The following is a 26,531-nucleotide window of genomic DNA, read 5'->3' as shown; positions in this document are numbered from 1 at the left end:
CAAATGCAGCTTCTATGGTTCATTTCCATATGCCCAGTGACTGACATGATGGACAGATTACACATAATGTGCTATTCATTCATTTAATCCAATATTCATTGCTACCTAAATGTCTGTCGTGAGCTGTAAGAGAGATCTCCTAGTGATTATATGTACAGGATTATATTATGCATCTTCGGATTTTCCCTGGCACCTTGGGACACTGTACAGTGCGCACGTTTTATTTTTAAATACATTTTTTATTTATTTCAATAATTCTGCAGTAACTTAGTCTGGTGACAGCTGGAGAGTGTCCCGTCACATGGCGCCTCTGTACGGCAGATAAGTGCTGCGCAGCCCGGGGCAGGGGCTCTGACAAGTACACGGACAGATAATTCGCACTACAGGCGCGTCCCTGCACGGGAAGTCAACATCTCCAGATCTTCCATCTTTTAACATTTACCCTTTTGCCGCCCCTCCCAGACTTGTCAGCTGCCGGCAAAGTGGAAGCGTTCCAGAGCGCGAGTCTTTCTGCTTCCACTTCATCGGAGGCGTAAGTGTTTCCCCCGGGGCAACTGGAAAAGGACAGCGGGGGATGCAGGGGAGAGGCACGGACCAGACACATAACTGCTCTGCAGGTTTCGCTCATTAATCGCGTTGCTGCGTTCCACCTGTGCCGGACAACCGTAAATACGATTCAGTCACGCCGAATAGCACGTCACGGAGCGCCAGGTCCCAGGAGACTAGGCTGCGCGGAGCGTATTTTACGCTGTCGTTTTATTAACATATTTAAATCCCACAGTAACAGCAAAACCACATTGCGCTGATCAATGAGGTGAGCAATATGGATACGTCTGCGTGTGACCGAGTCTGAATCGTTGTAACAAGCGTTCTGGTACGAGCGGCTGCGTCTTTTCCTTGTGCCAAATTCAGCTGCGACTTTGTACCTGTGTAAACCCAATTCCTGTGCGGTTAAAGTAGCAGCTTAGAGTCCTTAGTGGCTTTTTGCTGCTTTTTGCGATGCGACTTAGAGGCTCAATTTACACTACTCCTCTTGGTCCGAGCCGGGCGCCTTGCGCCATATGGCATACAGACAACCAGTAGGACACAGCTGTATTCTTACTGTGATACTTATTGGGTTTTCTGACTTCTCCAGTTCTTCCCGTCAGTATCCCGAATACAGACTGTATAATATCCCATATTTAGCGCCTGTTTCTCCCTTTGTCTACCTTGCAGAAATAACATGTCCGATCTGGCAAAGCTAAGGAGCAACCATCACACGCTCAACAAGGTACAATGAGCCAGACCCCGCCATCTCGCGCCTCGTTACAGATATACGCACAGCGCCAGTTTGCGTTTTTGCGGCGCTCACCATCGGCTGTTGATTTTCCACTTTGATGATGTCTTCGTAAATGTCGTCTTCTTCACACGGAACATCATAGGTATCGTTTTCTCCCAGGTCGTGCTCACTAAATAGAGAAAAAACACAAATATAAAACATTTCTGCCCATTATTTCAGGTGAAAACGTCTGAGGATTAATAACCAGAGAAAAAAAAAATATAATAATAATAAAAAAATATATATTGAGCGCAACACGATGTGAGAACAGATTTTGTTACATGGAATAATGTTTTGTCTGCTCTGCGGCAGAGCTGTAAAGTAAAGGACCTCAGTCACCACCCCGGCAACCGACAGCAGGACGGTCGTAACGCACCACAAGGGACATGGCGCAGGACGGACGCAGCGGTCAATATTGTAACTTTCACTAATCAGATGAAAGCAAGTATCTGAGCAGTTACCAGATATTACAGCACTGTCTTATTAAATGATCCTTGTTAGCATAATGCGATCACATTACTGTGACAGAAAGGAGATGGTTTTATTATTTCTTTATAATTGTGCAGCTGAAAAATATATTTAAAAACAAAAAAAAATAATTAATTTCTGCAAGAACAATGGGAAAATTTCCACTACAGTAAGGACATATTTGTAACCTATCTAGGCTTTCATCGGTACACTATATAAATATATATATAACTCTGTGCTGTACACTGTTTATAGTACAATAGATCGCTCACATTCCACTAATACTTCTCCACGGGATACAGGCTGGTTCCTGGAACTTACTACCGAGATCTCTGGTCATCTAGAGCAAAAGGCAACCATTGGATGTCAGGTATTGCTGGGACTTGTAGTTCCGCAGCCACTGGAGAGACAAGGTTCACTTATCTATTTTTCTGATGTGAACGCAACTGTTCGAAACTTCCGTACGTGATCAGAGTTCCAATGCGTGTGTCCGCCTGTATTCTGAGCCGCACGGTTCACGTCCCCACCTCCCTCCCTAGTCCTCCGCCTGTTAAGAGCAGCAGTCATCGCCATTATCGGCACTTACTTACACCGACCTTATGCCAGATGCAAGAGATCCGACTGAACGTTCCTGCAGCGTAGGCATGAATGCGGTGTAATGCTCGCTACACGCCCAATGCACTCCAACTAGACAGCGGCTCTCTCACATACGCACGTTCAGTTACACCTCTTTCATAGACAGATAGAAACGGGCGAGATCCGATTCGCTCGGAGATACGCAAAGATGCTTATTTTTCACAGCAGCGCAGTTTGATAAAACGCACTAGATCAGACCAGCGTGCGGCTGAGAATCAGACCCCAAATTCTTATTTAGACGCAACTTACAAATGCCCCAACATGCCCCTTATATAGCGGTGTACATCCACCGTTTCCCGGTCTACGGCTCATGACGGACGTCTACTTGCCTGAGATTTCCGAGGCGGAATAGTAAAAACTCTCACAGGTCAGAGGAAAGATTCAGCGCTATAAAACGGTCTAATTAACCTTCACGAAACGCACCATACTTTAATATAAGGGGTCAAATCCATTAGGTGGAAGCATGCTAGGTGTCATTGCAACGGCTTGGAAATGCGGACACTGTATGTCGCTGCATAAAAAAAAAAACAGCGAGTCGTAAGTGCCGCATATTGGTGCACTTAATAGCGGGGTGAGCCGACTCGCCGCTAATTGTATCGACCCTTAAGAGGTAAAGCGTAGCCAGCAATGCGAGGGCCGACATATCAAGCGGCCGGTACACATTACACGACCCAGTGCCCGACTGTCCGATATGTCGGCACCAGCTCTATTCACCGGCCTGGCGTCGTTCATCACACTGACCGAGTGAGCTGCATGTACAGCAGTTATGTCGATGCGATGAATAAACCTGCAGGAGCGCGCACGGGCCGATACAGTGCGTACACACTGACCACTGTCGACGATATGTCGGCACGATCTGCCGGATCGGGTGACAGATAGTCTATGGTGTACCCACCTTAAGTGTTTTCGGAAACATTGTTTCTATTCTTCGTTACATTCATAACGGAAAAAGAAACAATGACGGTTTATTATAAATATAACTCTCCCCCGTTCCCACCAGCTTCCATGCAGAACACTCCTAGAGACCAGACTGTGTTCACAGAATGATTCAATTCACAGGGAAAGCGTTAGATTTCTACTCTCCCAAGCACAACACTAATTTGGGCCGTAGGAAATGCTGGAAGAGAAAGATGCACCCCCCACACCCCTCCTCGCCACCCTGTTCTGTCCCGAGCAGTGCAGCTTGCGCAAAGCTTCCTGCGGATCCAGCCTCGGAGATTCCTTGTCACCAGGAAAATATAATCTCTCTGTATTTATGTCCCCCGTGCCCAGAAACGCGGCAGTGCCACAATCTGCTGTTTATGTAACCCATTCACATGGCATCTGTCAGGAGTGTGAACCCTGCTGGCACCGAATGTAGTGGAAGAACATCTGACACCAGAAGGAAGCCGAGGAGACAGTGTAACGGATTTCACTTCTCAATACCCATCAAGTCTCGCGCACAGGCCCAACGGGCGACGCTGACCGACTTCCAGAAATCACTGAAAGAGACGCGACACCCCAAACCTCAGCGATATGTTGTGGGTCCAGTATCTACTGGGCGCCTTTTGCCAGTTTCGCTGCGATAAATCCCTGGCGTGAAAAGTGCTGCATAATACAATACAATGGAAAAAATAAAATAAAAATTGGGATACATATATTCCCTATAAATAGAACGACAGGTCATGCTGAGACTTGTAGTTACTAGACATAGGTTTCCATGCGTAGAGAGTGCTATTCCAGCTTAGGACGCCATTTGTGAGCAACTGATTGGGTTAATAGTGAACGAAAATCAGTAATATTCTGGATCTTCTGACCGCCCTGTAGAATGTGACATCTGAGGATGTGGGGATTTTATCACTGACAATGACAGGTTAGAATCGGTCGCCGTGCGTTACAGAAACTTTCTTTCCACCAACTTTTTTTTTAGTTTACAAATAATCCCGGTTGCCATATATAGTTATGATTTTAGAGAGAGCGTATCTGGATTCCGATTTACAAATAAGTTTAGAAGATCATTTGCTCTACAAACCCGCCAACAAAGCGCATGCGCAAAACGGTACAATTAAAGCCGCAAAAGGTAAACATCAATAACTCCAAGGCGAGAGACTGCGGCGGAGGAACGAGCGGCAAATTAAATTTACAGATGTGTCCACGTACATCTTACCTCCGTGCGCTACAAGTGGCGTTAACTATAACGCTTGAGTGCCATGCAACTCGGTAACGCAGAGCGTCTTTTTGTGCGCCTTTTTACCTTCAAATGTAGCGTTTCGTATGCAGATACACCGGCAGTTGTACACAGAATACAGGCAGGAGCTGCTTGCGCTGTGGAGCATAGAGGAGGGGGGTGGGTACTAATTACCCGGGCACGGGTTTGTTGGAGGGGCCCGTGTCCGACGCCACTCCCCCCTACCTCTTACCAGTCAGCAGCCCTGCACACGCTGCGTTGTTTTCTGTAAGTAGGTGTTTTCTAGTTTCTTCTTTTCTAAGGGGACGTGGCCACGCCTCTCGCGATTAGGTCGCGTTTCCTTCCCCGGACCGGCTTTCTATGGCGCTGTGCTTGTGTGTCCTACTCACATCGCTTTGCAAATAAGACGCATTTGAAGGTAAAAAGTCGCACAAAGACGCCATGGCGCAACTACGGCGGCTGTTTAACGTGTAAGGAAGTAAGATGTATGTGGACACATCTGTAGGTATTTGGTTATCAGGTCCGGATTTCTGGAAAGTCGGCATAGATACGCAGCAATAGGGCACATGACCGTAATAAAATGTACATTCAGCCGAAGTTATTAGCAATAATGATACTAAAATGTCCATTCGACCCCCCAAACTGCCATCTAATAAGGCATTTTGTAATGGAGAACCCTATGTTAGTGCCCAATTATAAAACATTGCCAAGTACCGTTATACAGGACGAGGTATAAAGTGCCATGAAAAACACATCATTCTCAAACGCCCGCAGCTTAAACACTTTCCTTTAGAGCAAAGCAGCCGGTGAAAGATCGCAGGTGACAGACCGGCTTGTGCTGTAATGGCCGAGGGCGTGTGCCCAGGGCCGCCCGTGCAGAATGATTATTACATTCACAGAAGAATTTAAATAATAATAATAAAAAAAAAAACAGCATTGCCCAGAGTTCTCCAACACAGAACAGACACAGTGATTTCACACAGACGGCCGCATACAAAGATCAAGGTCACCGTGTGCGGCTCGCAAGTCACATTCTGTTCCCGAGTCACTAAGGCGCGTTGTTCCCAATCTGCTTTTACATTAGCTGGAGAGGAAAGGCCTTCCCATATGGCATTTGTGTCTCTCTGCCATTTCCATGCGTCTATGTCAAACATGGCCGGTGATAAAAATGATACAGAACAAAAAGAAAATAAATTCATTTTAAAGCGCTCCGGTCATCTAAACAAATTGAAGTTCATTTAGAAAGTATAACTGCGGGGCCATCTGTGTATCACCCCTTTCTTCTTAATTGGGGATACCTAGACTAATGGGTAATATACAGCCATGTCCTGGCGCAAAGGAGTACAAGTACGCAGGTGACCATTTTGTGGGCTGAACTGGAATTTACAAGAAACTATTCCTTCACTAGTAGCCAGTGACATCACTGAGACTGCAGCCTATCCAGTCACTAGGAACCAGTGACATCACTGAGACTGCAGCCTATCCAGTCACTAGGAGCCAGTGACATCACTGAGAGTGCAGCCTATCCAGTCACTAGGAGCCAGTGACATCACTGAGAGTGCAGCCTATCCAGTCACTAGGAACCAATGACATCACTGAGAGTGCAGCCTATCCAGTCACTAGGAGCCAGTGACATCACTGAGAATGCAGCCTATCCAGTCACTAGGAACCAGTGACATCACTGAGAGTGCAGCCTATCCAGTCACTAGGAACCAGTGACATCACTGAGAGTGCAGCCTATCCAGTCACTAGGAGCCAGTGACATCACTGAGAGTGCAGCCTATACAGTCACTAGGAGCCAGTGACATCACTGAGAGTGCAGCCTATCCAGTCACTAGGAGCCAGTGACATCACTGAGAGTGCAGCCTATCCAGTCACTAGGAACCAATGACATCACTGAGAGTGCAGCCTATTCAGTCACTAGGAGCCAGTGACATCACTGAGAATGCAGCCTATCCAGTCACTAGGAGCCAGTGACATCACTGAGAATGCAGCCTATCCAGTCACTAACCAGTGACATCACTGTGAATGCAGCCTATCCATTCACTAGAAGCCAGTGACATCAGAGTGCAGCCTATCCAGTCACTAGAAGCCAGTGACATCACTAGCTTCAAGTGAACAGAAGTATTAAAACAAAATTCAACCCAAACTCAAAAATGTTTTGAATGTCACTAGTTCGATGACCCTGAACACGTTCGTGGTACAATTAGCCATGAACACCTGAACACGTGTGTGTCAACAGAGGGGATTTTGGAGGGCACGGAGGCCGGGTGAGAGTCTGATAGTGTGAGAGAGCGTATTCAAGACCCGCATTGTCTGCAGATCTTGATGTCCCATCATTACAAACAGCCTGCACGTTCCTACTGACCAGAAAATGGATTCAGCCCCACAGCATTGTCAGCCAACCATCCCACAGCCCACCGGTTGTCTGACAGCAGCAAGAGAAGGTTTTTATCTTTCTATAGGTTGAATGAGAATTGTCCTCCAGTTATAGCCGGAGAACCATTCCCATCTATTCCTCCGGACTACAACCGCACAGACATAAAACAGATAAATGAGACAGACTTGTCCCGTCATCATCAACCACAGAAGGTTCACGCTCCGTTTTCCCCTCCGACGTCAGTCAGATAAATTCAGTAAATCACAGAATGATGGTAACACGTGGTCAAACCCCCCAAACGCCCTCCCCTCTTCCCTGTCTCCTCCATCTGTTGAGTTCACTGTGTTTCTAATTGAAAGTGGCTCTGTTTGGGCTGCCATCTGGCTCTCTAATGTCAGGCAGAGGAGATTGTTCCACAGTATCCATCAACCTCGATTCCCGGGGGATTCTGGGCCTAGCTATGCCATAGCCAAGCATACAGAATCATCCGGACAAAGTAATGGAGGCAGCCAGCAGCGAAGTCACCGCAACCTCACCCAAGGCCTTGAAAGACGTAGGGAGGAAACGGATGTCGTTACTGTGAGGAGAACTATTACATATTATCTAATTGCCTCAAATTCACCAAAAGGTGAGGTAGCGAAATAGTCAGCGCTTATGCTGTCGAGAGTCAAAACGTCGCCAGCGTCACATTAACAGGTGAATGCCGACATGGTAGTAATGTTATTTCAAAACTTCATGTTTAAAGTTATGTCGACACAGTTAAAATGCTTTAAATAACATTACTACTGCCTTGGAAAAAACATCCAGCAAAATGATGGAATTTTTTATGTTCCTTTTTTCCCAATAGAACAATTCATGGAGGTGCCGATTATTCTAGAGGAGATCAAGGCGGTAAAAGGTTCATGAACACTGGCGAAATGAAACGTAAAGTGTAGCAAAATCGCATTTGTTCAGCTGCGACATTACAAAAAGGTCAACGGAGGGGAAAATCCGTTTTTCGCTGATGATCAAGCTCAACTTATTAGGAAAAGGAGTGTTTTGTGTGCCCGTCTGAAGGTGGCGAGACTGGTAGACTTGGCATGGGAGTGAGTGCCAGGGGAAGGAGATGGGGTGGATGAAGATTGGAAGCGTTACCGCGATGACCAGAGGAGTGGGGGGGGGGGGGGGACAGTCAATAGGTCGACACCAGAAGGTTGACAGTCGATAGGTCGACAGTTAAAAGGTCGACAGGTAGCTGGTCAACAGGGACTTATGTGTAGACCATCTGAATGTGGACCTGAGTTTTGTTATTTTAGCCCAAACCTAACAATCACAAAAAATGCGTCCACCATTTGAATGTCGGCCAATTAACCCTGTCGACCAATTACCTGTCAATCTTTTAACCCTGTTGAACTATTATGCTTTAGAAGAGAAGATAAAGAATTTGAAATAGGCTCTGAGGAGGACTAATGACGTGTACGCCCAGGCAGTAGTCCAAGTCCAAAGCCAGCCAGAATTCGGGTCTAATTTGGCCAAACTCCTGGTTAATGTGCTCAGAAGACAAACTCACAAGGGCTGGGAGTAATCTACTGACATGCCAATAACGCTCCTCCTTTTCAGTGGATTATTGGGCATTGCAGCTGTTTGGGCCTGATGTGTGTGCCCAGCCTGTGAATTCATTACCAGCCCCCACAGCTGGTGCCACCCGTATGCGCATTCCAATGAAATATAACATTGGAACGTTACGTGACGTTTTGTACAAATTGCGCGCAAAAGGTCGCCGGTTTATTTAACTCTCTGGAGGAAAATACAGCGTGCAAAGCTTAATACGTCTACAGACACAAAGGGCCTGATTTAGAGCCGCCCGTAAGCGGCCGCTCGTTCGTTCCGAGAGATGTTTGCCCAACTGCGCATGCGTACAGATCGTAATACGCATGCGCGAACCAGTCAGTGCGGCCGAAAATCGTTTGTTCGCTAAACAGCGAATGCCTGCTATTTTGAGTGACAGGAGGAGGCGTATGTGGGTGGTAACGGGGGAAGGTGCTTGAAAACGGGGAGTGGAGATCCGAAAGCAGGCGTGCTTAAAGGTCAAAACGGGCGTTTTATGGGTGTGCACAATTAATACAGCAGCGTCATTGACCACGTCACTGGGTTATTTTATAGTCAGTACTGCTCGCAAGATTGCGGTAGGAAAAACCAACCACAAGAATAGCGAGCAGTTCATACGCTGGTCGATGTACTCGATTAATCTAATAAATAGCGGACATGACGTAGGATGCGAGCAGCCAGGGGGCGTAGTTTTCCAAAAAACGACCGCATGTTTTGTTCGCTCGTTCAGACCTAGAGGCGTGAACAGACCGCAAAGAGCGAACGGTTCATTTGAATAGCCACCCCTTTTTCCTGAACGAGCGAGCGCAAATAGCGTCCGGTTCTGAATCAGGCCCAAAGAGCGTTAAAAAGACTGTTCCTTCCACGCGGCAATCCGAGCATCATAAAATCTCATCGCACGTACGCTGTAATGTTTAGCCGTCTGCCTCATTCACCCTCAGGCAACAAGTCAGGAAGCCGGAGCCTTGTTGCCCAGAGGGTAAAACATGTTATAAAGACAGGCGTGGAATAAATATTTGAGTTCCGTATGAAGACTCTGAAAGGCCACAAGCGTCGGGAGATTTGGACCAGGCTCTACTGTAAGTTTCCCATTATAATCAGCAATGTAAGCAAAAGGCATAGATTGGCGTCCATCTTGCAAACAGAAATAAAATCCTCTAATAATAATGTGTCAAATAGGTTAAACATCATAAGGGGATAGGAGAAGCAGCCTCCCACGTGCAGAGGTCAGGGGTCTGGTCTGCGAGGTAATAGGGTCAAACTTATATTGGAGATCCGGTATTGGAGCAAATGCTGTACTGTCTCGATGGGGGGCTGGTCTGGTACATAACCATTTACAGGCAAGATCTGATCAGAGAGGCTGACAGTGGGTTTAGCCCACAAAATGGCTGCCTATACTGTGCAGAGGTCATGGGTTCCACTCTCTGACTGGATGGTTTGTACTGCTTCGTCACGGGGCTGGTGAAAGTTTCGATGATGTGACCGATGGTGGTGTCTAAAGATGCACTGGGCGGTATTACGGCGTCTACAGACCCTGCACCTTCATACGCATGGATGTACACAAGGGAAGGACTGTGTAGCGGCTTAGGTGCATAGGAGGTCCCAATAAGGTAATGCTGGAAGCGGGCCCAGCTGCTTGTGATACCGGCACAGGATAGATGGATTATCACTGGTTATAGTCCTCATCCCCGAATAATGAGCGGACCTCATCAGCTGGGACGGTACATGGACTGAATGTGATACCGGCACAGGATAGATGGATTATCACTGGTTATAGTCCTCATCCCCGAATAATGAGCGGACCTCATCAGCTGGGACGGTACATGGACTGAATGTGATACCAGCATAGGATAGATGGATTATCGCCGGTCATAGTCCTCATCCCCGAATAATGAGCGGACCTCATCAGCTGGGACGGTACATGGACTGAATGTGATACCAGCACAGGATAGATGGATTATCGCTGGTTATAGTCGTCATCCCCGAATAATGAGAGGACCTCATCAGCTGGGACAGTACATGGACTGAATGCGATACCGGCACAGGATAGATGGATTATCGCTGGTTATAGTCCTCATCCCCGAATAATGAGCGGACCTCATCAGCTGGGACGGTACATGGACTGAATGTGATACCGGCACAGGATAGATGGATTATAGCCAGTCATAGTCCTCGCCCCCGGAATAATGAGCGGACCTCATTAGCAGGACAATACATGGACAATGTGATACTGGATTATAGCCGGTCATAGTCCTTGGCCCCCGGAATAGTGAGCAGACCTCATCAGCTGGGACGGTACATAGACTGAATGTGAAACTGGCACAGGATAGATGGATTATCGCTGATTATAGTCCTTGCCACCCAGAATAATGAGAAAACCTCATCAGCGAGGGCAGTACATGGACTGAATGTAATACCGGCACAGGATAGATGAATTATCGCCGGTCATAGTCCTCATCCCCAAATAATGAGAGGACCTCATCAGCTGGGACGGTACATGGACTGAACGTAATACCGGCACAGGATAGATGATTATTGCCGGTCATAGTCCTCTTCTCCCGGAATAATGAGAGGCCCCATCAGCTGGGACGGTACATGGACTGAATGTAATACCGGCACAGGATAGATGATTATTGCCGGTCATAGTCCTCGTCTCCCGGAATAATGAGAGGCCCCATCAGCTGGGACGGTACATGGACTGAATGTAATACCGGCACAGGATAGCTGGATTATCGCTGGTTATAGTCCTCATCCCCGAATAATGAGAGGACCCATCAGCTGGGACGGTACATGGACTGAATGTGATACCAGCATAGGATAGATGGATTATCGCTGGTCATAGTCCTCATCCCCGAATAATGAGAGGACCCATCAGCTGGGACAGTACATAGACTGAATGCGATACCGGCACAGGATAGATGGATTATCGCTGGTTATAGTCCTCTTCCCCGACTAATGAGAGGACCTCATCAGCTGGGACGGTAAATGGACTGAACGTAATACCAGCACAGGATAGATGAATTATCGCCGGTCATAGTCCTCATCCCCAAATAATGACAGGACCTCATCAGCTGGTCCGGTACATGGACTGAATGTAATACCGGCACAGGATAGATGGATTATTGCCGGTCATGGTCCTCGGCCCCCGGAATAATGAGAGGCCCCATCAGCTGGTCCGGTGTACATGGACTGAATGCGATACCGGCACAGGATAGATGGATTATTGCCGGTCATAGTCCTCGCCCCCCGGAATACTGAGCAGACCTCATCAGCTGGGACAGTACATGGACTGAATGCGAGACCCATCATTATGTAGAGACACAGAAAAATGCCTCTCTGCTTAATGACCAAGATGACCAGAATACGGCCCTCCCTAATAACACGCGGTCATAACTAGGAGATAATTAGGACACCAGTGCACACTGAAGATACAAATAGCTTTTCCTCCCAACACACTTACAAGCTTCCCTAGTATGATTAATGATAGCCCTGGGAGATGGTGGGATTAGTGGAGCCGGGGAGGATGCACTACAGAGGAGCGACTGGATTTATGTACAGAACAGGAGGGAAGTTACATGAGCCAGATGATGACTTGGTAGCGTCTATATCCCACCTCCCCACATACAGTAACAGCCTATTGCTCCTTCATGGGATACTTGGAGGATGGAGGGGAGAGCTGGCCTTCATGGATGACTGGAGAAAACACAGAACATATTAGGGGCTGGATAAGGTCTTGGCTGAGCTTCCAAACTTCCCCAGTAATAAGGTTTGATGCGAAGACCCCTCCCCGAAGCCACACACAGCAAGACTCCCACAACTCACCGCACAAAGAAATAAACACAGAAACTGGGGATTTTGGCAGCTTCATAATTCACTTTTATGGTTTTAGCTATCAGACCGCCCCAAACATTGCTCCCAGGCGGCTTCTACAGCGTCCAAAGTTATTTATCTGTATCTAAGCAAGAAGGTCAGATTGTGCTGTACATAGGACAACTCCCCCCACTATCTGCAGTCTGGTCTGGCTGGGGATAGTAGGAACCTGCGAGTTGCAGGAACCATCTGATTTCAGAGACATCTTTTACAATCAAGGACAGGACCGGTGAAAGTGCGCACTGATAATTATGACGGAAATAACACCAGGGGCCGTATTCAATTAGAAGCGAAAAGCCGTTTTCGCTTGATTTTTTGCGATAATTTTGCGGGGTTTTTTTTACTACTCTGCACTCAACTCCATTCCGTTTCTTTTCTCCACAGAATAGCAGGTGAAAAAAAAAAAGTGTAAAATCTATATTTTGGGGTGCAGATGTTGGGAAACAACACAGAACCCTTAGTACCACCCCCCCACAAAAAAAAATAAAGGACAACTCACCCTAAGAAAAAAAGAAGAATACAAAAATTCCAGGATCCCCCCAAAAAACACCTTTGAAATTGGGGTAGAAAATGACAAAGGTGGGGGGACAACTTCAAAAAGTAGCGAAATAAGCTTCTGGGGGTGCTCTAAGAAGGGGGCCAAGTGTTTTTGGGATTGCAGGTGCTTGTATGACGGAGGAATTTAACTTTTCTAAAACTTCACTTTAGAGACATTAAAATATGCTAGCAGCCATTTTCAAGCACATCAAATTTAATGGGATTACTTATTTTATCACCAGAATATACTGCTTAATGCAATTTCTTCACCAATTTTGAAGGGAGGCTAATCATAAGGATTTTAAACAACTTCTGTACCCAAACAGTTTTATTAGGGCTATGGGAACACTTATACATTGATCCCCAATGTTAGTGCATCTTTTTTGGGGGGGTAAGGCTGATTTCCCCAAGTCTGACAGTACTTTCCGCCTGTTCTGCATTTGCTGCTTGCCGTTTTCGCCTGTTCTGGAATTGAACAGGTGCGCAGAAAAATAGCGCATTTCCGCGCATTTGCAGCAGACGTGGCTGGATTACTGCAAGTCATCACCGTAAGGTTTCCTACATTCAAAACGTGCACGATTGCGTATACGTGTGTCAGCTACGCGTCCTGCCCAACCCTCCATCGGCCCAACAATATCTGCTCCCCCGTTATGAGGATTTTCTCCAGTCTGAGAGCAGACTCCGTGCCGGATGGGCATTCTCCCATCACGCCTTTCCGGTCTTCTCACACACCCCCCTTATGTGTCGCACTTCCCTTCCGATTTTGATCGTTAGCTCACATGAAAAGGGACCTCAGTGTAAACGCTGTGTGATAGGCTTGTACTGCAGCAACAAATAATGTTTCCTAACATGGACACAAACGCATTTCTCATGAGAATAAGGTGTTTTCTGCCCACATATTCAGCGGTTTCGTCCTTTATTTTACATTTACAGGTAATCCATAAAACTCACTCGGCCAGCTCCTCCAGGCTCCTGTAGACATCATCGTCATTCTCTGCGGTATCCTCAGAGGGGAAGGGTCTGCAAGAGACAAGCAGGTAACTTACTAACGGTTTGATTAGACAGGAGGGCCTAACATCAAAAGTGAACTAATAGGACATCTTGTAACAACCACAGATTTATAGATAAAAAAAAAAGTTTCCATAACCTGAGCTCCATAACTTCATGCTTCTTACATTAGCTATAGAACAGCGTGCAAGATATTTGTGTCCATCATTAGACAGGAAGTCTGGTGTGCATAGGGAAAAAAGACACCTCCCCCACCGTCAGGACAATCACACACATATCTACAGGCCTGATACGCTCTGGAATCTATCAAATATATTTCTGTGATTATTATTAGAAGAACTTGTGCTTTAGGTTGCGTTTCAGTTGACCCAACTGCACAACAAATTAGTTTCGGTCTGGATTAAGAGCACACTAATCCCATTTCTCTTTAAGGCTGGTCGTACGAGTTATCCAATGTCAATATTAATCTAAATCTCTGTACATAGGGGGAGATGCACTAAGCCGTGGATAGATATAAAGTACCAATCAATCAGCTCCTGTCACTTTACAGGCTGTGTTTGAAAAATGGCAGTTAGGAGCCGATTGGTTGGTACTTTATCACTTAGTACATCTCCCCCATAAACTTTTCTGTAAGTTTTGTGACTGCACTTATTATAAGCAGCAGTTAAACAGCCAGATTTAAAGCCCCCACTATTCTTTATCTCTCCTATATAAGACTTATATAGACTGCAGACTGAATGGCTACTTTATTATCAGACCACAGTTTACTGTGTGCGTCTCCCACACAAATGCCTCTATATAAAGATGCAACAATTGTATTTTCACATTTATTTTCCTGCCCATAGCACCATTACGGTGGGACTGGTGCAACAGAAAGTCGCTTTTATTGATGTAAAGATAATTTTAATCAAGGCGGATTTAGTAGGAAAAAATGGCTACAAAAAAATAATTGTGGATATGCTGCATCATTGGACAGGAGACAACCAATCAAGCTCCGCTTTCACGCCACACCTCCTTATCTTAGCAGACAGAATCTCTAGGAAAGGTAATGTGTCTGCACCTCCTTCTGGGTAGAACAACAGTACAAAGCACAACAGTACACAGCACAACACTACAAAGCACAACACTACACAGCACAACACTACACAGCACAACAGTACACAGCACAACAGTACACAGCACAACACTACAAAGCACAACACTACACAGCACAACACTACACAGCACAACACTACACAGCACAACAGTACACAGCACAACACTACAAAGCACAACACTACACAGCACAACACTACACAGCACAACACTACACAGCACAACAGTACACAGCACAACACTACAAAGCACAACACTACACAGCACAACACTACACAGCACAACACTACACAGCACAACACTACACAACACTACACAGCACAGCACTACACAGCACAACAGTACACAGCACAACAGTACACAGCACAGCAGTACACAGCACAACACTACAAAGCACGACACTACACAGCACTACACAGCACAGCACTACACAGCACAGCACTACACAGCACAGCACTACACAGCACAACAGTACACAGCACAACAGTACACAGCACAACAGTACACAGCACAACAGTACACAGCACAACGGCTCACCTCAGCTTAGAGTGGGAGTCCCCGGGATAGTGTTAATGCGGCTACGGGTATTTCAGCATTAAGGAGAGATTGAATGAGGGGCGATTGTTGGGGAACTTTTGGGTTGAGCCTTAGGCGGGTATCGAATTAGTGGCGAACTGCGAAAAACGGGGATTTTTCGACAATTGTCCCCGTTTTTCACACACGTTTTATTTCTCCCTATCCTATTATTTCATCCGAAATAAAAGGATATTTCGGGCGAAAACATATACTGTAGGATCCGTGATAAGTTCACGGTCTTATGTGTTTTGACCAATAAGGGGCCGAAAAAAAATGACACTTTTCATAGATTTTTTCGTGAGAGCCATGCGCAGACGGACCATCGCGCATGCGCGTTCCACCAGAGCCCAGTCACTGGCAGCAATAGGCTGCGAAAGTGTAACGCACAGCGGAGGACCTCGCCAAGGAGGAGGACTTGGCTGGAGGGGTAAGTATTGGTACCAGTGGCTTTGTCGTTTGTATCAGTGATACTAAGCGAAAAATTACTCTGGTATTTGCCTTAGTTGATAAATGGGGGCCTGAGTCTCCAAGACAGCTCAAATTACTAAGTGTTCCATAAGCAGGTGGTGTCTAAGGTGATGCCAGCTTGGAACTCATCACCAGCGGTGGGCAGAAACACATACGTCAGTATATGTGCATTAATTCCAAGTGCAAGGGACAATAGTCAAGCAAAATGTTTAATAAAAACTGATGCAACATCTTCTCCACAGAGCAGTATCTCCTGGGTTGTCATCACACCCGGCAATCTAGGTATGCGGGTTCAGTGGTGCAGAGAGCCTAGGGCCTAGGGAGTGGAGGAAGGCCATGACAGATGGAAAACGGACTATTGCATGTGCGCCACATTCCCCATCCCTGAGGAGGTTTGTTCCTAGCACTGAAGGGTCCTGGTGGTTTGTTCCTAGCACTGAAGGGTTCTGGTGGTTCCAGAATGCGGTGGGGCACAATCTCCTGGCTAAGTTTTGATACAGTCATGCTGCTAAAATTCAAGGTAAATGTTAACCGCTACCCAATAGCACTGAGGGATCATCCTCACCCCATGGAGTTACCATTTCGTTCCTGACAGGAGGGGGGGTCTCCCAGGGTGGCAACAGCCCCAACCTCAGAGCACACATAGTTACCCAATGGTGCGATGGCGTAATCCATAGGTCATGGCCCGTCTCAGTCACAGATCTGTACCCAATGGAGCATTAACAGGATATTCTGGAACACCGCCCAAGACAAAGGGTTCCACTACTGTGACCCTAAATGTCATTTGACTTTCTAGTGGGTTTCCTATTTTTTTGGCCAATACCTGTACATACGCCTAGTTCAGACATCTGCATCAACAATTTTTTTTTGTTTATTTTTGTTGGTTCGATGAATTTTTCTGTCCAATACAGCGTGCTCCATACGCCAGCTCGTCTCACTGTAGGTCCACCCCGGCCAGCAAGCCACCGTTTCCATCCCTCTGCGGGAAGCAGACAATCTGGAAACGCTGCTCGTCTGGGCGGAGCTGCTCTCCATCTGCGTTTGCGCTGCAATGAGACGGTGCGGGACAATGCACTAGACTGCATCTGATGGACTTTCAGTAGCGTTTTCTCTCAAAGTTAATATTAGCAAACAACCCTAATTCCAGGACAATGAGATTTCCACTGAGAGTAAAAAAACAAACAAACACACAGTATAGTTCCCAGATAGATTAGTTCCACGCTGTTAGAGCGGAGTGACACAACTCTGAAGGAATGAGTTCAAACAAAAAAAAAAAAAAAACATTCTCACAGACACCAAATACGTAATGTGTCTGCTGTGTTATGCTACAGTGTGACGCGTCGTGCTGGTACCGGCGCAGAACCAGGGAGGCTCAGCCAGGACTGATCAGTGATTAAGGGGTCTATTTACTAAGCAGTGTTAGGAGACAAAGTGAAATGTGATAAGGTACCAGCCAATCAGCTCCCAACTGTCATCTCACAGGCTGTGTTTGAAAAATAACAGGTGGGAGCTGATTGGCTGGCACCTTATCTCCTAACACAGCTTAGTAAATAGACCCCCATCTCTGATATGCTACGGGCCCAATCTATGTTCCGTATAACTTGATTTGTTATTAACATGGTTAAACCGATGACACCGCCCTTACCGCACGACTGAACAAGTTAGAAGTGGTCCTAGAAAACCCATTTCTCTGTTTTTTGCATCGTCCTTGACCCATAACCTCCCTGTTCCAGACACCGGCCATCTCTATTTGCGATGAGATAATCACTCGGGGAATTGTCTGAAGTTTCCCTTCCTGCGCTAGAATGCACAGGCTGGAGAAAGGCCTTTCCAGGGCACTTAACTAAAGGATGGGTTTGAGGGTCCTCTGGGAGGTGGAAAAATACATTTTTATCTTCCGTTGCAAGCTATCAAGTCCAAAGCAAAGCCCTGTTTGCACCAATGATTCACAACAGCCACTATTCTATAATGCACCACGGCGGAGGGTCTTCTAGGAAGGGAATAAATAACCAGCTTGTGTACTTTCTCTTATACATTCATATGGACATAGGAGAACCAACGCGGTTTTATTTCATCTGTACACACGATTCCAAAGCACCGTTCATCTTCTAGATTGCATCATATATTGACCAATCACAGGAAAGCCTACAAAGTGACTTCAACAAGACATTGATTGCGTTAAACACCATAAACAACATCAGATTCGCTCAATTAAAAGGAAAGTACTCCCATGCTTCAGAGATGTGTTATTCAGTTATTTGTAACGTTGAAAAGAACAGGGCTATTCAACATGAAGCCCTCAGCTGCTGTGGAACTACACATCCCAGCATGCCCTGCCAGAGTTTTGCTATTAGGGCATGCTTAAATTGTGTCAGGGCATACTGGGATGTATAGTTCAACATCAGCTGGAGGGCCGCATGTTAAATACCCCTGGGCTAGAACGGTTATGGATTAAGCTGACAACTTGCGCCCTCCCCCAGACCTGGAAACGCATGCATAAAGGTGCATCTCATACACTAACTGCAATCTGGCGCTCCCTGCAGCCATTCCATTGGCTGGGACGATATAAGGGAACACAAAACTGACCAGTTCACTAAAGGGGGAGACAACGAAAATAACATCTCTATGGCACGAATACAGCAAGACACAAAACAGTACCAGGAGGACAGTCTGGCCGTGCCCGGCAAGAGAAACCTGCGGACACAAAGGATGTTTATTGTTCCAGTCACTGGAAAGAGAGAGCAATGCTGGAAAAATAACTTCGGGGAAAGGGAGCTTGAAGATCCCAAGTTAGAGCCTATAAAAGTCAGAGGTAAAAGGGCAACTGAGTGTCCCCCACGCACCACGCTAAAGAAAATGCTATGCTATAAATCTACCACGTCTGCTTTAGTGCATGGCGCTCCACCGAGATCTCAGGCCACTAATAATGAGGTTTATTACCAATTTCACAGCTCGCCAATCAAACACACTGAGGTGCCAAAAGTCATGGGATAGCAGTCTGGAAAGGTGATGGTAGGTGGTGTCACCGTACTGTGATGTCTTGGAAATGCCCAGACATGCATCAGTTGTAATCTGTGTAATAGGATTGGGCTAGGAGGTCCCCCTCTTGATGTAGAAGGACACCTCCAAACACACAGCAGCCAGGAAACAGCACAGCAGTCCAGGGTTTTTCGTGCAAGTTAGCCGCAGTTAGTTTTTATTGTGCAGTATAAAACCAGAAATCATAAAAACAAAGTCCTAGCCTGTCTGGGCACTAACTAAACAACAGATTCCCTCTCTCAAAATGGTAGGGCCTATTGCCCTTACCACAAACATAGGCATATGCAGAGTACTTAAAAGTAGTACATCACAGTGTCTCTGAACAAGCCTGACTGCCTGCTCTCCCCAGGTAATGACACCCTGAACCAAACCCTCACACAGCTTATATGAGCCTCCACCAGCTGCAGTTACTAATCAGCCTGCTCTCAGGCTGAAAGCCGGAAAAGCCGAACCGGCCTTGTGGATGGAGCCCACCCTTCACTCTCACATCCACACCCCCAGGACCCATTATACGGCTTTTACCAAAAGCCGACACTCTAATCTGTTTAGCAGAACAGACTTTTCCTTGGGGTTTAAAACACATAGGCCAAAAGCCTCAGACAAACATATCTGCCATTAACCACTTTACCAGCGCTTCTATCACATGAGTCAGTGTGAACACCGGCTCGGCTGCTCCTGGCAAGGCGACGTGAATTATCAGCGTTCAAACGGGGCATGATAGTGGGTGCCAGATGGATGGGTTATTCTATCTCCGAAGTTGTGCAGACATTCAACATTCCTCGATCTACGGTGTCACGTGTGTACTGGGAATAACTCATGGAAGGCTTTACCACCTGCCACGGAACAACACAGTGGCCGAGATCGTGACCAGCGGCGTCTGGCCGGAATGGTCTGTGGTAACAGACAAGCAACACTATCTCAAATCACATCCACATTCATTTGAGGAGGCACCAGACGTATATACAGCAGGTCTGTGCAGCGTTCTTTAGCTTCCATGGGATATGGGAGCAGAAGACGCACTAGAGAGCCCCTATTACCACTACGAGGCCAGACTCAGCGCCTCACCTGGGCTTGTGATGACTGGCAACATGTGGCATGGTCCAATAAGTCAGGGTTCTAGCTGTTTCAGGCTGATTGTAGGGTTCAGGTGTGGCACAGACCCCATGAGACCATGAATGCCAGTTGCCAACAAGGTACCGTGCAAGCTGGTGGGGATTCCATCAAGGCGGCATGGGTCACTATCTCTCCAGAGGTCTTCTGTACACTTATGGAATCGATACCATGTTGAGTTGCTGCTCTTCACCGTGCTAGAGGGGGTCCTACACGATACTAGGCCTCCAGCCCATTACTTTTGGCACTTCAGTGAAGTGACTTAATGCAGAACAGAGGAGATAAACCTTGTAAATGATAAAAGACCATACTGTAAAATAACAAATAGGATTTACACAGAAATAAAAATAAGACCAACAGTCACTGGCCACACTGAGGCAGGAGACAGGGTCGCGGTCACAATTTACAGCACAGGTAAGCGCCGCCAACCTAGACCACAAGACCCTGATCCTTTGGGCTCATTTATCATTGACTGGTGCTCCAACCAATCAGCTCCTCGCTGTCTGTCGTGTTTTGAAAAATGACAGGAGCTGATTGGCTGGAACACCATTTAAGATTAACAACAAGTGATAACAAGAATATCCCTCATTGATAATTGAGGCCGCCCCCGAGTCTGAGCAGCTGTTTGGAGTAACTCTGGGGCATCAATGGCGGGAGATGACGGCAAAGACATGACAATACTGGCCGACCCCCAACCACAGCCGTTACTATCTACTGCATATGAAAGGGACTCTTTAATCTGGAATATAATTATTAAGGGATGAATGATTAAAAGTGTCGAGCTTTTATGCTGGTGATGAGAAGTTTGCACGCAGAGCTTCACATTTCATTTCTCCCTCCCATAATGCCTTTGTCTCCTCACTGTGCTCCCTGGTCAGCCTAATTGCGCTGTGACTGTCCCCTCACAATTGGAGAGTGGCTAAATGGCAAGAGAGAGATGTGACAGCGCAGGGGGCGGGGTGTCATGTCATTAGGGGTGTGGCCAGGTCCTGAGCAGCAGACATGTGGGAGGTGACCTTAAATTCCCTGCCTGTGGTCAGAGCCTGCAGAGAGAGAGAGAACTAAACTGTGTCCCAATATATATATATATATATATATATATATATATATATATATATATATATATATATATATATATATATATATATATAAGATGCCATCTCACCAGGGAGTACCAACATTGGAATCTTACACATTATTCTTCCCTGATTATACAATGAACATTATGGGAGAATAAGGTATCAATAGTGGGAATCTTACGGTCTCAAATCATTTATTCAGTCGGCCAGTAATGAGCATATGAACATCCAGCCTCATGTTACATCAATATTTCACATGCTCAGGAGCAGATCTGGGGTCTGGCAGATGGTTTATTTATCGGGTCCCATCCACGGGCCAATGTGTAGTCTTTCCGGCTGCTTATTTTTGGCAAACTAACATCTCAGCCATATTATCCAGATCCGGATTTTTGCTTGACGGGTAACAAAACTAAATTAGCTCCTGAAAGTCCAGAAAGGGTTTTCCGGTGACCCATTAGCAGCGATGGCAGACTGGTGCCCGTGGAGGAGGAAGGCCACCTGTGCATTGCCAGCTGCTGTGGAACTACAAAGCTCAGCATGGCTGCAGGGCGTACTGTAGACGAGAAGCCAGAGGTAGCATGGTCTGTGATGTAGCAGGTTTGGGAAGACAGGCTCTGCAGTACACATTACAGCTGGAATACTCTGCAGTACACATTACAGCTGGAATAGTCTGCAGCACCAGACAGTAAAACACAAATAAAATAATAAAAAGAAATTCCCTGTAGCTGACAACAGACGACTGTGGATCTCTGCAGCAGGGAAATACTGCATTCACCAGGCTGGGCACCGCATGAAGCCTGCAATGGGCACAAACAAAGGATCCCGGACAATAAGGCAGAAGGCCCTGTCTGCAAACTTAGATCCTTCAAACCAAGAGGTAACAAACTCGGAAGCAGATGGTTTCTCCACAATCAGACCTTCCCACTTGCCCGATGTGCCAGTTATGGTGTGCCAGGGCATATGGTAGTCACAGGCACGCAGGGTTGGTCTGCCAATTCACTTGTTTTCAAATAAAACTGCTGATCAATGCACTTTCCTGAAGGCAAGCAAAGCTTAATGATAAGATATCAATGGAATCACCGGTGACCCGGGCATGTGGCGGTCATTGGCCAGGTCACGGATAGGTGCCCTATGCGATCCAGCGGAGAGCCTGGGCCGAGGCAGTCTGGCTCACCACCCTGAGCAGAATCATACTCAGAGGAAGGGAGGCCAGTGAGGCACAGGGCCGGTTATGTTACCTCCAGGTGGTGGGATCAGCTCGCAGACATCAGCAACCAACTTACTTTAATGGTTTTGTAATGCAGAGCTCCATAGACCAACAATTACCCCGCAGCTCCCAATCGGCTGCTCTTTAGAGAAAGGGCTAAGTGTGTTTTGGCAAAGGCGGACTCCGAATGCTCTCACCAAAACCCTCTGTCTGCCCATATGTACACAATACAGCCCAACTGCGCAGCTTCACTCATTTTGAAAGTGTTATATAAAACTCTTATTTAGAATCAATACATGATGGGCAGTTACACAGTAATACCCCTTCATACTCCAGATGCAAGGGGAGACCGAGCCACGCCGGGGAGCTCTCCCTATGGTGTCACTGTGCCATATCAGCCACACCGGGGGGCTCTCCCTATGGTGTCAGCCACGCCGGGGGGCTCTCCCTATGGTGTCACTGTGCCATATCAGCCACACAGGTGGGCTCTCCCAATGGTGTCAGCCACGCCGGGGGGCTCTCCCTATGGTGTCACTGTGCCATATCAGCCACACCGGGGGGCTCTCCCTATGGTGTCAGCCACGCCGGGGGGCTCTCCCTATGGTGTCACTGTACCATATCAGCCACGCCGGGGGACTCTCCCTATGGTGTCACTGTGCCATATCAGCCACGCCGGGGGTCTCTCCCTATGGTGTCACTGTGCCATATCAGCCACACTGGGGGTCTCTCCCTATGGTGTCACTGTGCCATATCAGCCACGCCGGGGGTCTCTCCCTATGGTGTCACTGTGCCATATCAGCCACGCCGGGGGTCTCTCCCTATGGTGTCACCATGCCATATCAGCCACGCCGGGGGAGGCTCTCTCCCTATGGTATCACTGTGGAAAGATTTCATTTTTCATTATTTGAACAACAAACAAGTGACAAAAAGAAAAAAAAAAAAACTAGGAGAGAGGGTTTTGCCAGGGCCCCAATCATGCCAGCCCAGGCTTATCAAGTATGGCCCTGCTAATGCTCTGCTCCCTGGTCTCTTGTCCCTTTACTAAGACCAAGCTCTACCGCCCCACTATACCATTAATGCGGTCACCAGTGGCAGTCACTACTGCCCCTCTATACCATGTAATGTGGTGACCAGTGGCAGTCACTACTGCCCCTCTATACCATGTAATGTGGTGACCTGTGGCAGTATCTACTGCCCCTCTATACCATGTAATGTGGTGACCAGTGGCAGTATCTACTGCCCCTCTATACTATGTAATGTGGTGACCAGTGGTAGCCTCTACTGCCCCTCTATACCATGTAATGTGGTGACCAGTGGCAATCACTACTGCCCCTCTATACTATGTAATGTGGTGACCAGTGGCAGTATCTACTGCCCCTCTATACCATGTAATGTGGTGATCAGTGGCAGCATCTACTGCCCCTCTATACCATGTAATGTGGTGACCAGTGGCAGCCTCTACTGCCCCTCTATACCATGTGATGTGGTGACCAGTGGCAGTATCTACTGCCCCTCTATACTATGTAATGTGGAGACCAGTGGTAGCCTCTACTGCCCCTCTATACCATGTAATGTGGTGACCAGTGGCAGTATCTACTGCCCCTCTATACCATGTAATGTGGTGATCAGTGGCAGCATCTACTGCCCCTCTATACCATGTAATGTGGTGACCAGTGGCAGCATCTACTGCCCCTCTATACCATGTAATGTGGTGACCAGTGGCAGTCACTACTGCCCCTCTATACTATGTAATGTGGTGACCAGTGGTAGCCTCTACTGCCCCTCTATACCATGTAATGTGGTGACCAGTGGCAATCACTACTGCCCCTCTATACCATGTAATGTGGTGACCAGTGGCAGTATCTACTGCCCCTCTATACCATGTAATGTGGTGATCAGTGGCAGCATCTACTGCCCCTCTATACCATGTAATGTGGTGACCAGTGGCAGCCTCTACTGCTCCTCTATACCATGTGATGTGGTGACCAGTGGCAGTATCTACTGCCCCTCTATACTATGTAATGTGGTGACCAGTGGTAGCCTCTACTGCCCCTCTATACCATGTAATGTGGTGACCAGTGGCAATCACTACTGCCCCTCTATACCATGTAATGTGGTGACCAGTGGCAGTATCTACTGCCCCTCTATACCATGTAATGTGGTGATCAGTGGCAGCATCTACTGCCCCTCTATACCATGTAATGTGGTGACCAGTGGCAGCATCTACTGCCCCTCTATACCATGTAATGTGGTGACCAGTGGCAGTCACTACTGCCCCTCTATACCATGTAATGTGGTGACCAGTGGCAATCACTACTGCCCCTCTATACCATGTAATGTGGTGACCAGTGGCAGTATCTACTGCCCCTCTATACCATGTAATGTGGTGATCAGTGGCAGCATCTACTGCCCCTCTATACCATGTAATGTGGTGACCAGTGGCAGCCTCTACTGCCCCTCTATACCATGTAATGTGGTGACCAGTGGCAGCCTCTACTGCCCCTCTATACCATGTAATGTGGTGACCAGTGGCAGCCACTACTGCCCCTCTATACCATGTAATGTGGTGACCAGTGGTAGCCTCTACTGCCCCTCTATACCATGTAATGTGGTGACCAGTGGCAGTATCTACTGCCCCTCTATACCATGTAATGTGGTGACCAGTGGCAGTCACTACTGCCCCTCTATACCATGTAATGTGGTGACCAGTGGCAATCACTACTGCCCCTCTATACCATGTAATGTGGTGACCAGTGGCAGTATCTACTGCCCCTCTATACCATGTAATGTGGTGATCAGTGGCAGCATCTACTGCCCCTCTATACCATGTAATGTGGTGACCAGTGGCAGCCTCTACTGCCCCTCTATACCATGTAATGTGGTGACCAGTGGCAGCCTCTACTGCCCCTCTATACCATGTAATGTGGTGACCAGTGGCAGCCACTATTGCCCCTCTATACCATGTAATGTGGTGACCAGTGGCAGCCACTACTACCCCTCTATACCATGTAATGTGGTCACCAGTGGGAATAACTACTGCCCCTCTATACCATGTAATGTGGTGACCAGTGGCAGTATCTACTGCCCCTCTATACCATATATATTAATAATGTCTTGCCCAGACGCACTCTCTGCTGCCCTCTATACCATATTATATTGCCTAGACCCCACTCTCTGCTGCCCTATACAATATACTGTTATGCCCAGTGCCATGCTATACTGCCCTGCATACTACAGAATGTGCTGCCCAGATCCACTGTATACTGCTCTATAGTGCTACATAATGTGCTGCTCTCTGCCACTCTAGGCCTCTCAGTAATACCTTACACAACTAGAGATGTCCGATACCACGTAATACACCGGAGCCGTAAGAGACCCCCACCTGTGTGGCAGAGGGACAGGATGCCAATATCCGGAGTCATAAACTGGGCAGAGATGAATACACGACCTCTGTATGACCGTGGCGCCTAATGGGCCGCAGGGCTGACAGTCACACAGAGTGCATTATCCTCAGAGGCAGCTGCCAGAATCCATGTGCTGGACATCAGCCAACCAATGCCGGCTAAGGTCAGGTCACCCAATACCTCCATTACCAGCGTTACATGTATACAGGAGAGACTGGTTCCAGTGATCGGACACAAACACGAGATAAGCAGCCACTGACCAATCATCTGCCCTCATTAATGCTGACCAGGCCGTTTACTGTTATATTGTAAGCAATTTACACCATAAATACTAGGAGACAAACTACAAAGGTCTTGTTACAATCTCCTTACACATACATGGGTCACGTACATGGGTCACGTACATGGGTCACGTACATGGGTCACATACATGGGTCACATACATGGGTCACATACATGGGTCACATACATGGGTCACATACATGGGTCACATACATGGGTCACATACATGGGTCACATACATGGGTCACATACATGGGTCACATACATGGGTCACATACATGGGTCACATACATGGGTCAC

General features: G+C 47.2%; 1 protein-coding gene across 8 annotated transcripts in view; it reads right to left on the bottom strand.

The window, feature by feature from the left end:
- The window catches only part of VAV2 (vav guanine nucleotide exchange factor 2), a 189,332-nt gene that overhangs the window by 35,064 nt on the left and 127,737 nt on the right, over window positions 1-26,531 (bottom strand). For all 8 annotated transcript variants that reach the window (XM_088453537.1, XM_088453541.1, XM_088453544.1 and 5 more), the window contains exons 4-5: window positions 13,915-13,983; window positions 1,352-1,448 (exon numbers count right to left, since the gene is read on the bottom strand). In XM_088453537.1, coding sequence (XP_088309663.1) covers window positions 1,352-1,448; window positions 13,915-13,983 — 166 coding nt within the window. The remainder of the gene's footprint in view (window positions 1-1,351; window positions 1,449-13,914; window positions 13,984-26,531) is intronic.

Source organism: Taudactylus pleione, unplaced genomic scaffold (assembly GCF_031769625.1).
Source record: "Taudactylus pleione unplaced genomic scaffold, aTauple2 ptg000583l, whole genome shotgun sequence".
In the NCBI taxonomy this organism is placed as follows: Eukaryota; Metazoa; Chordata; class Amphibia; order Anura; family Myobatrachidae; genus Taudactylus; species Taudactylus pleione.
This window is presented reverse-complemented; position numbering and strand designations above follow the sequence as displayed.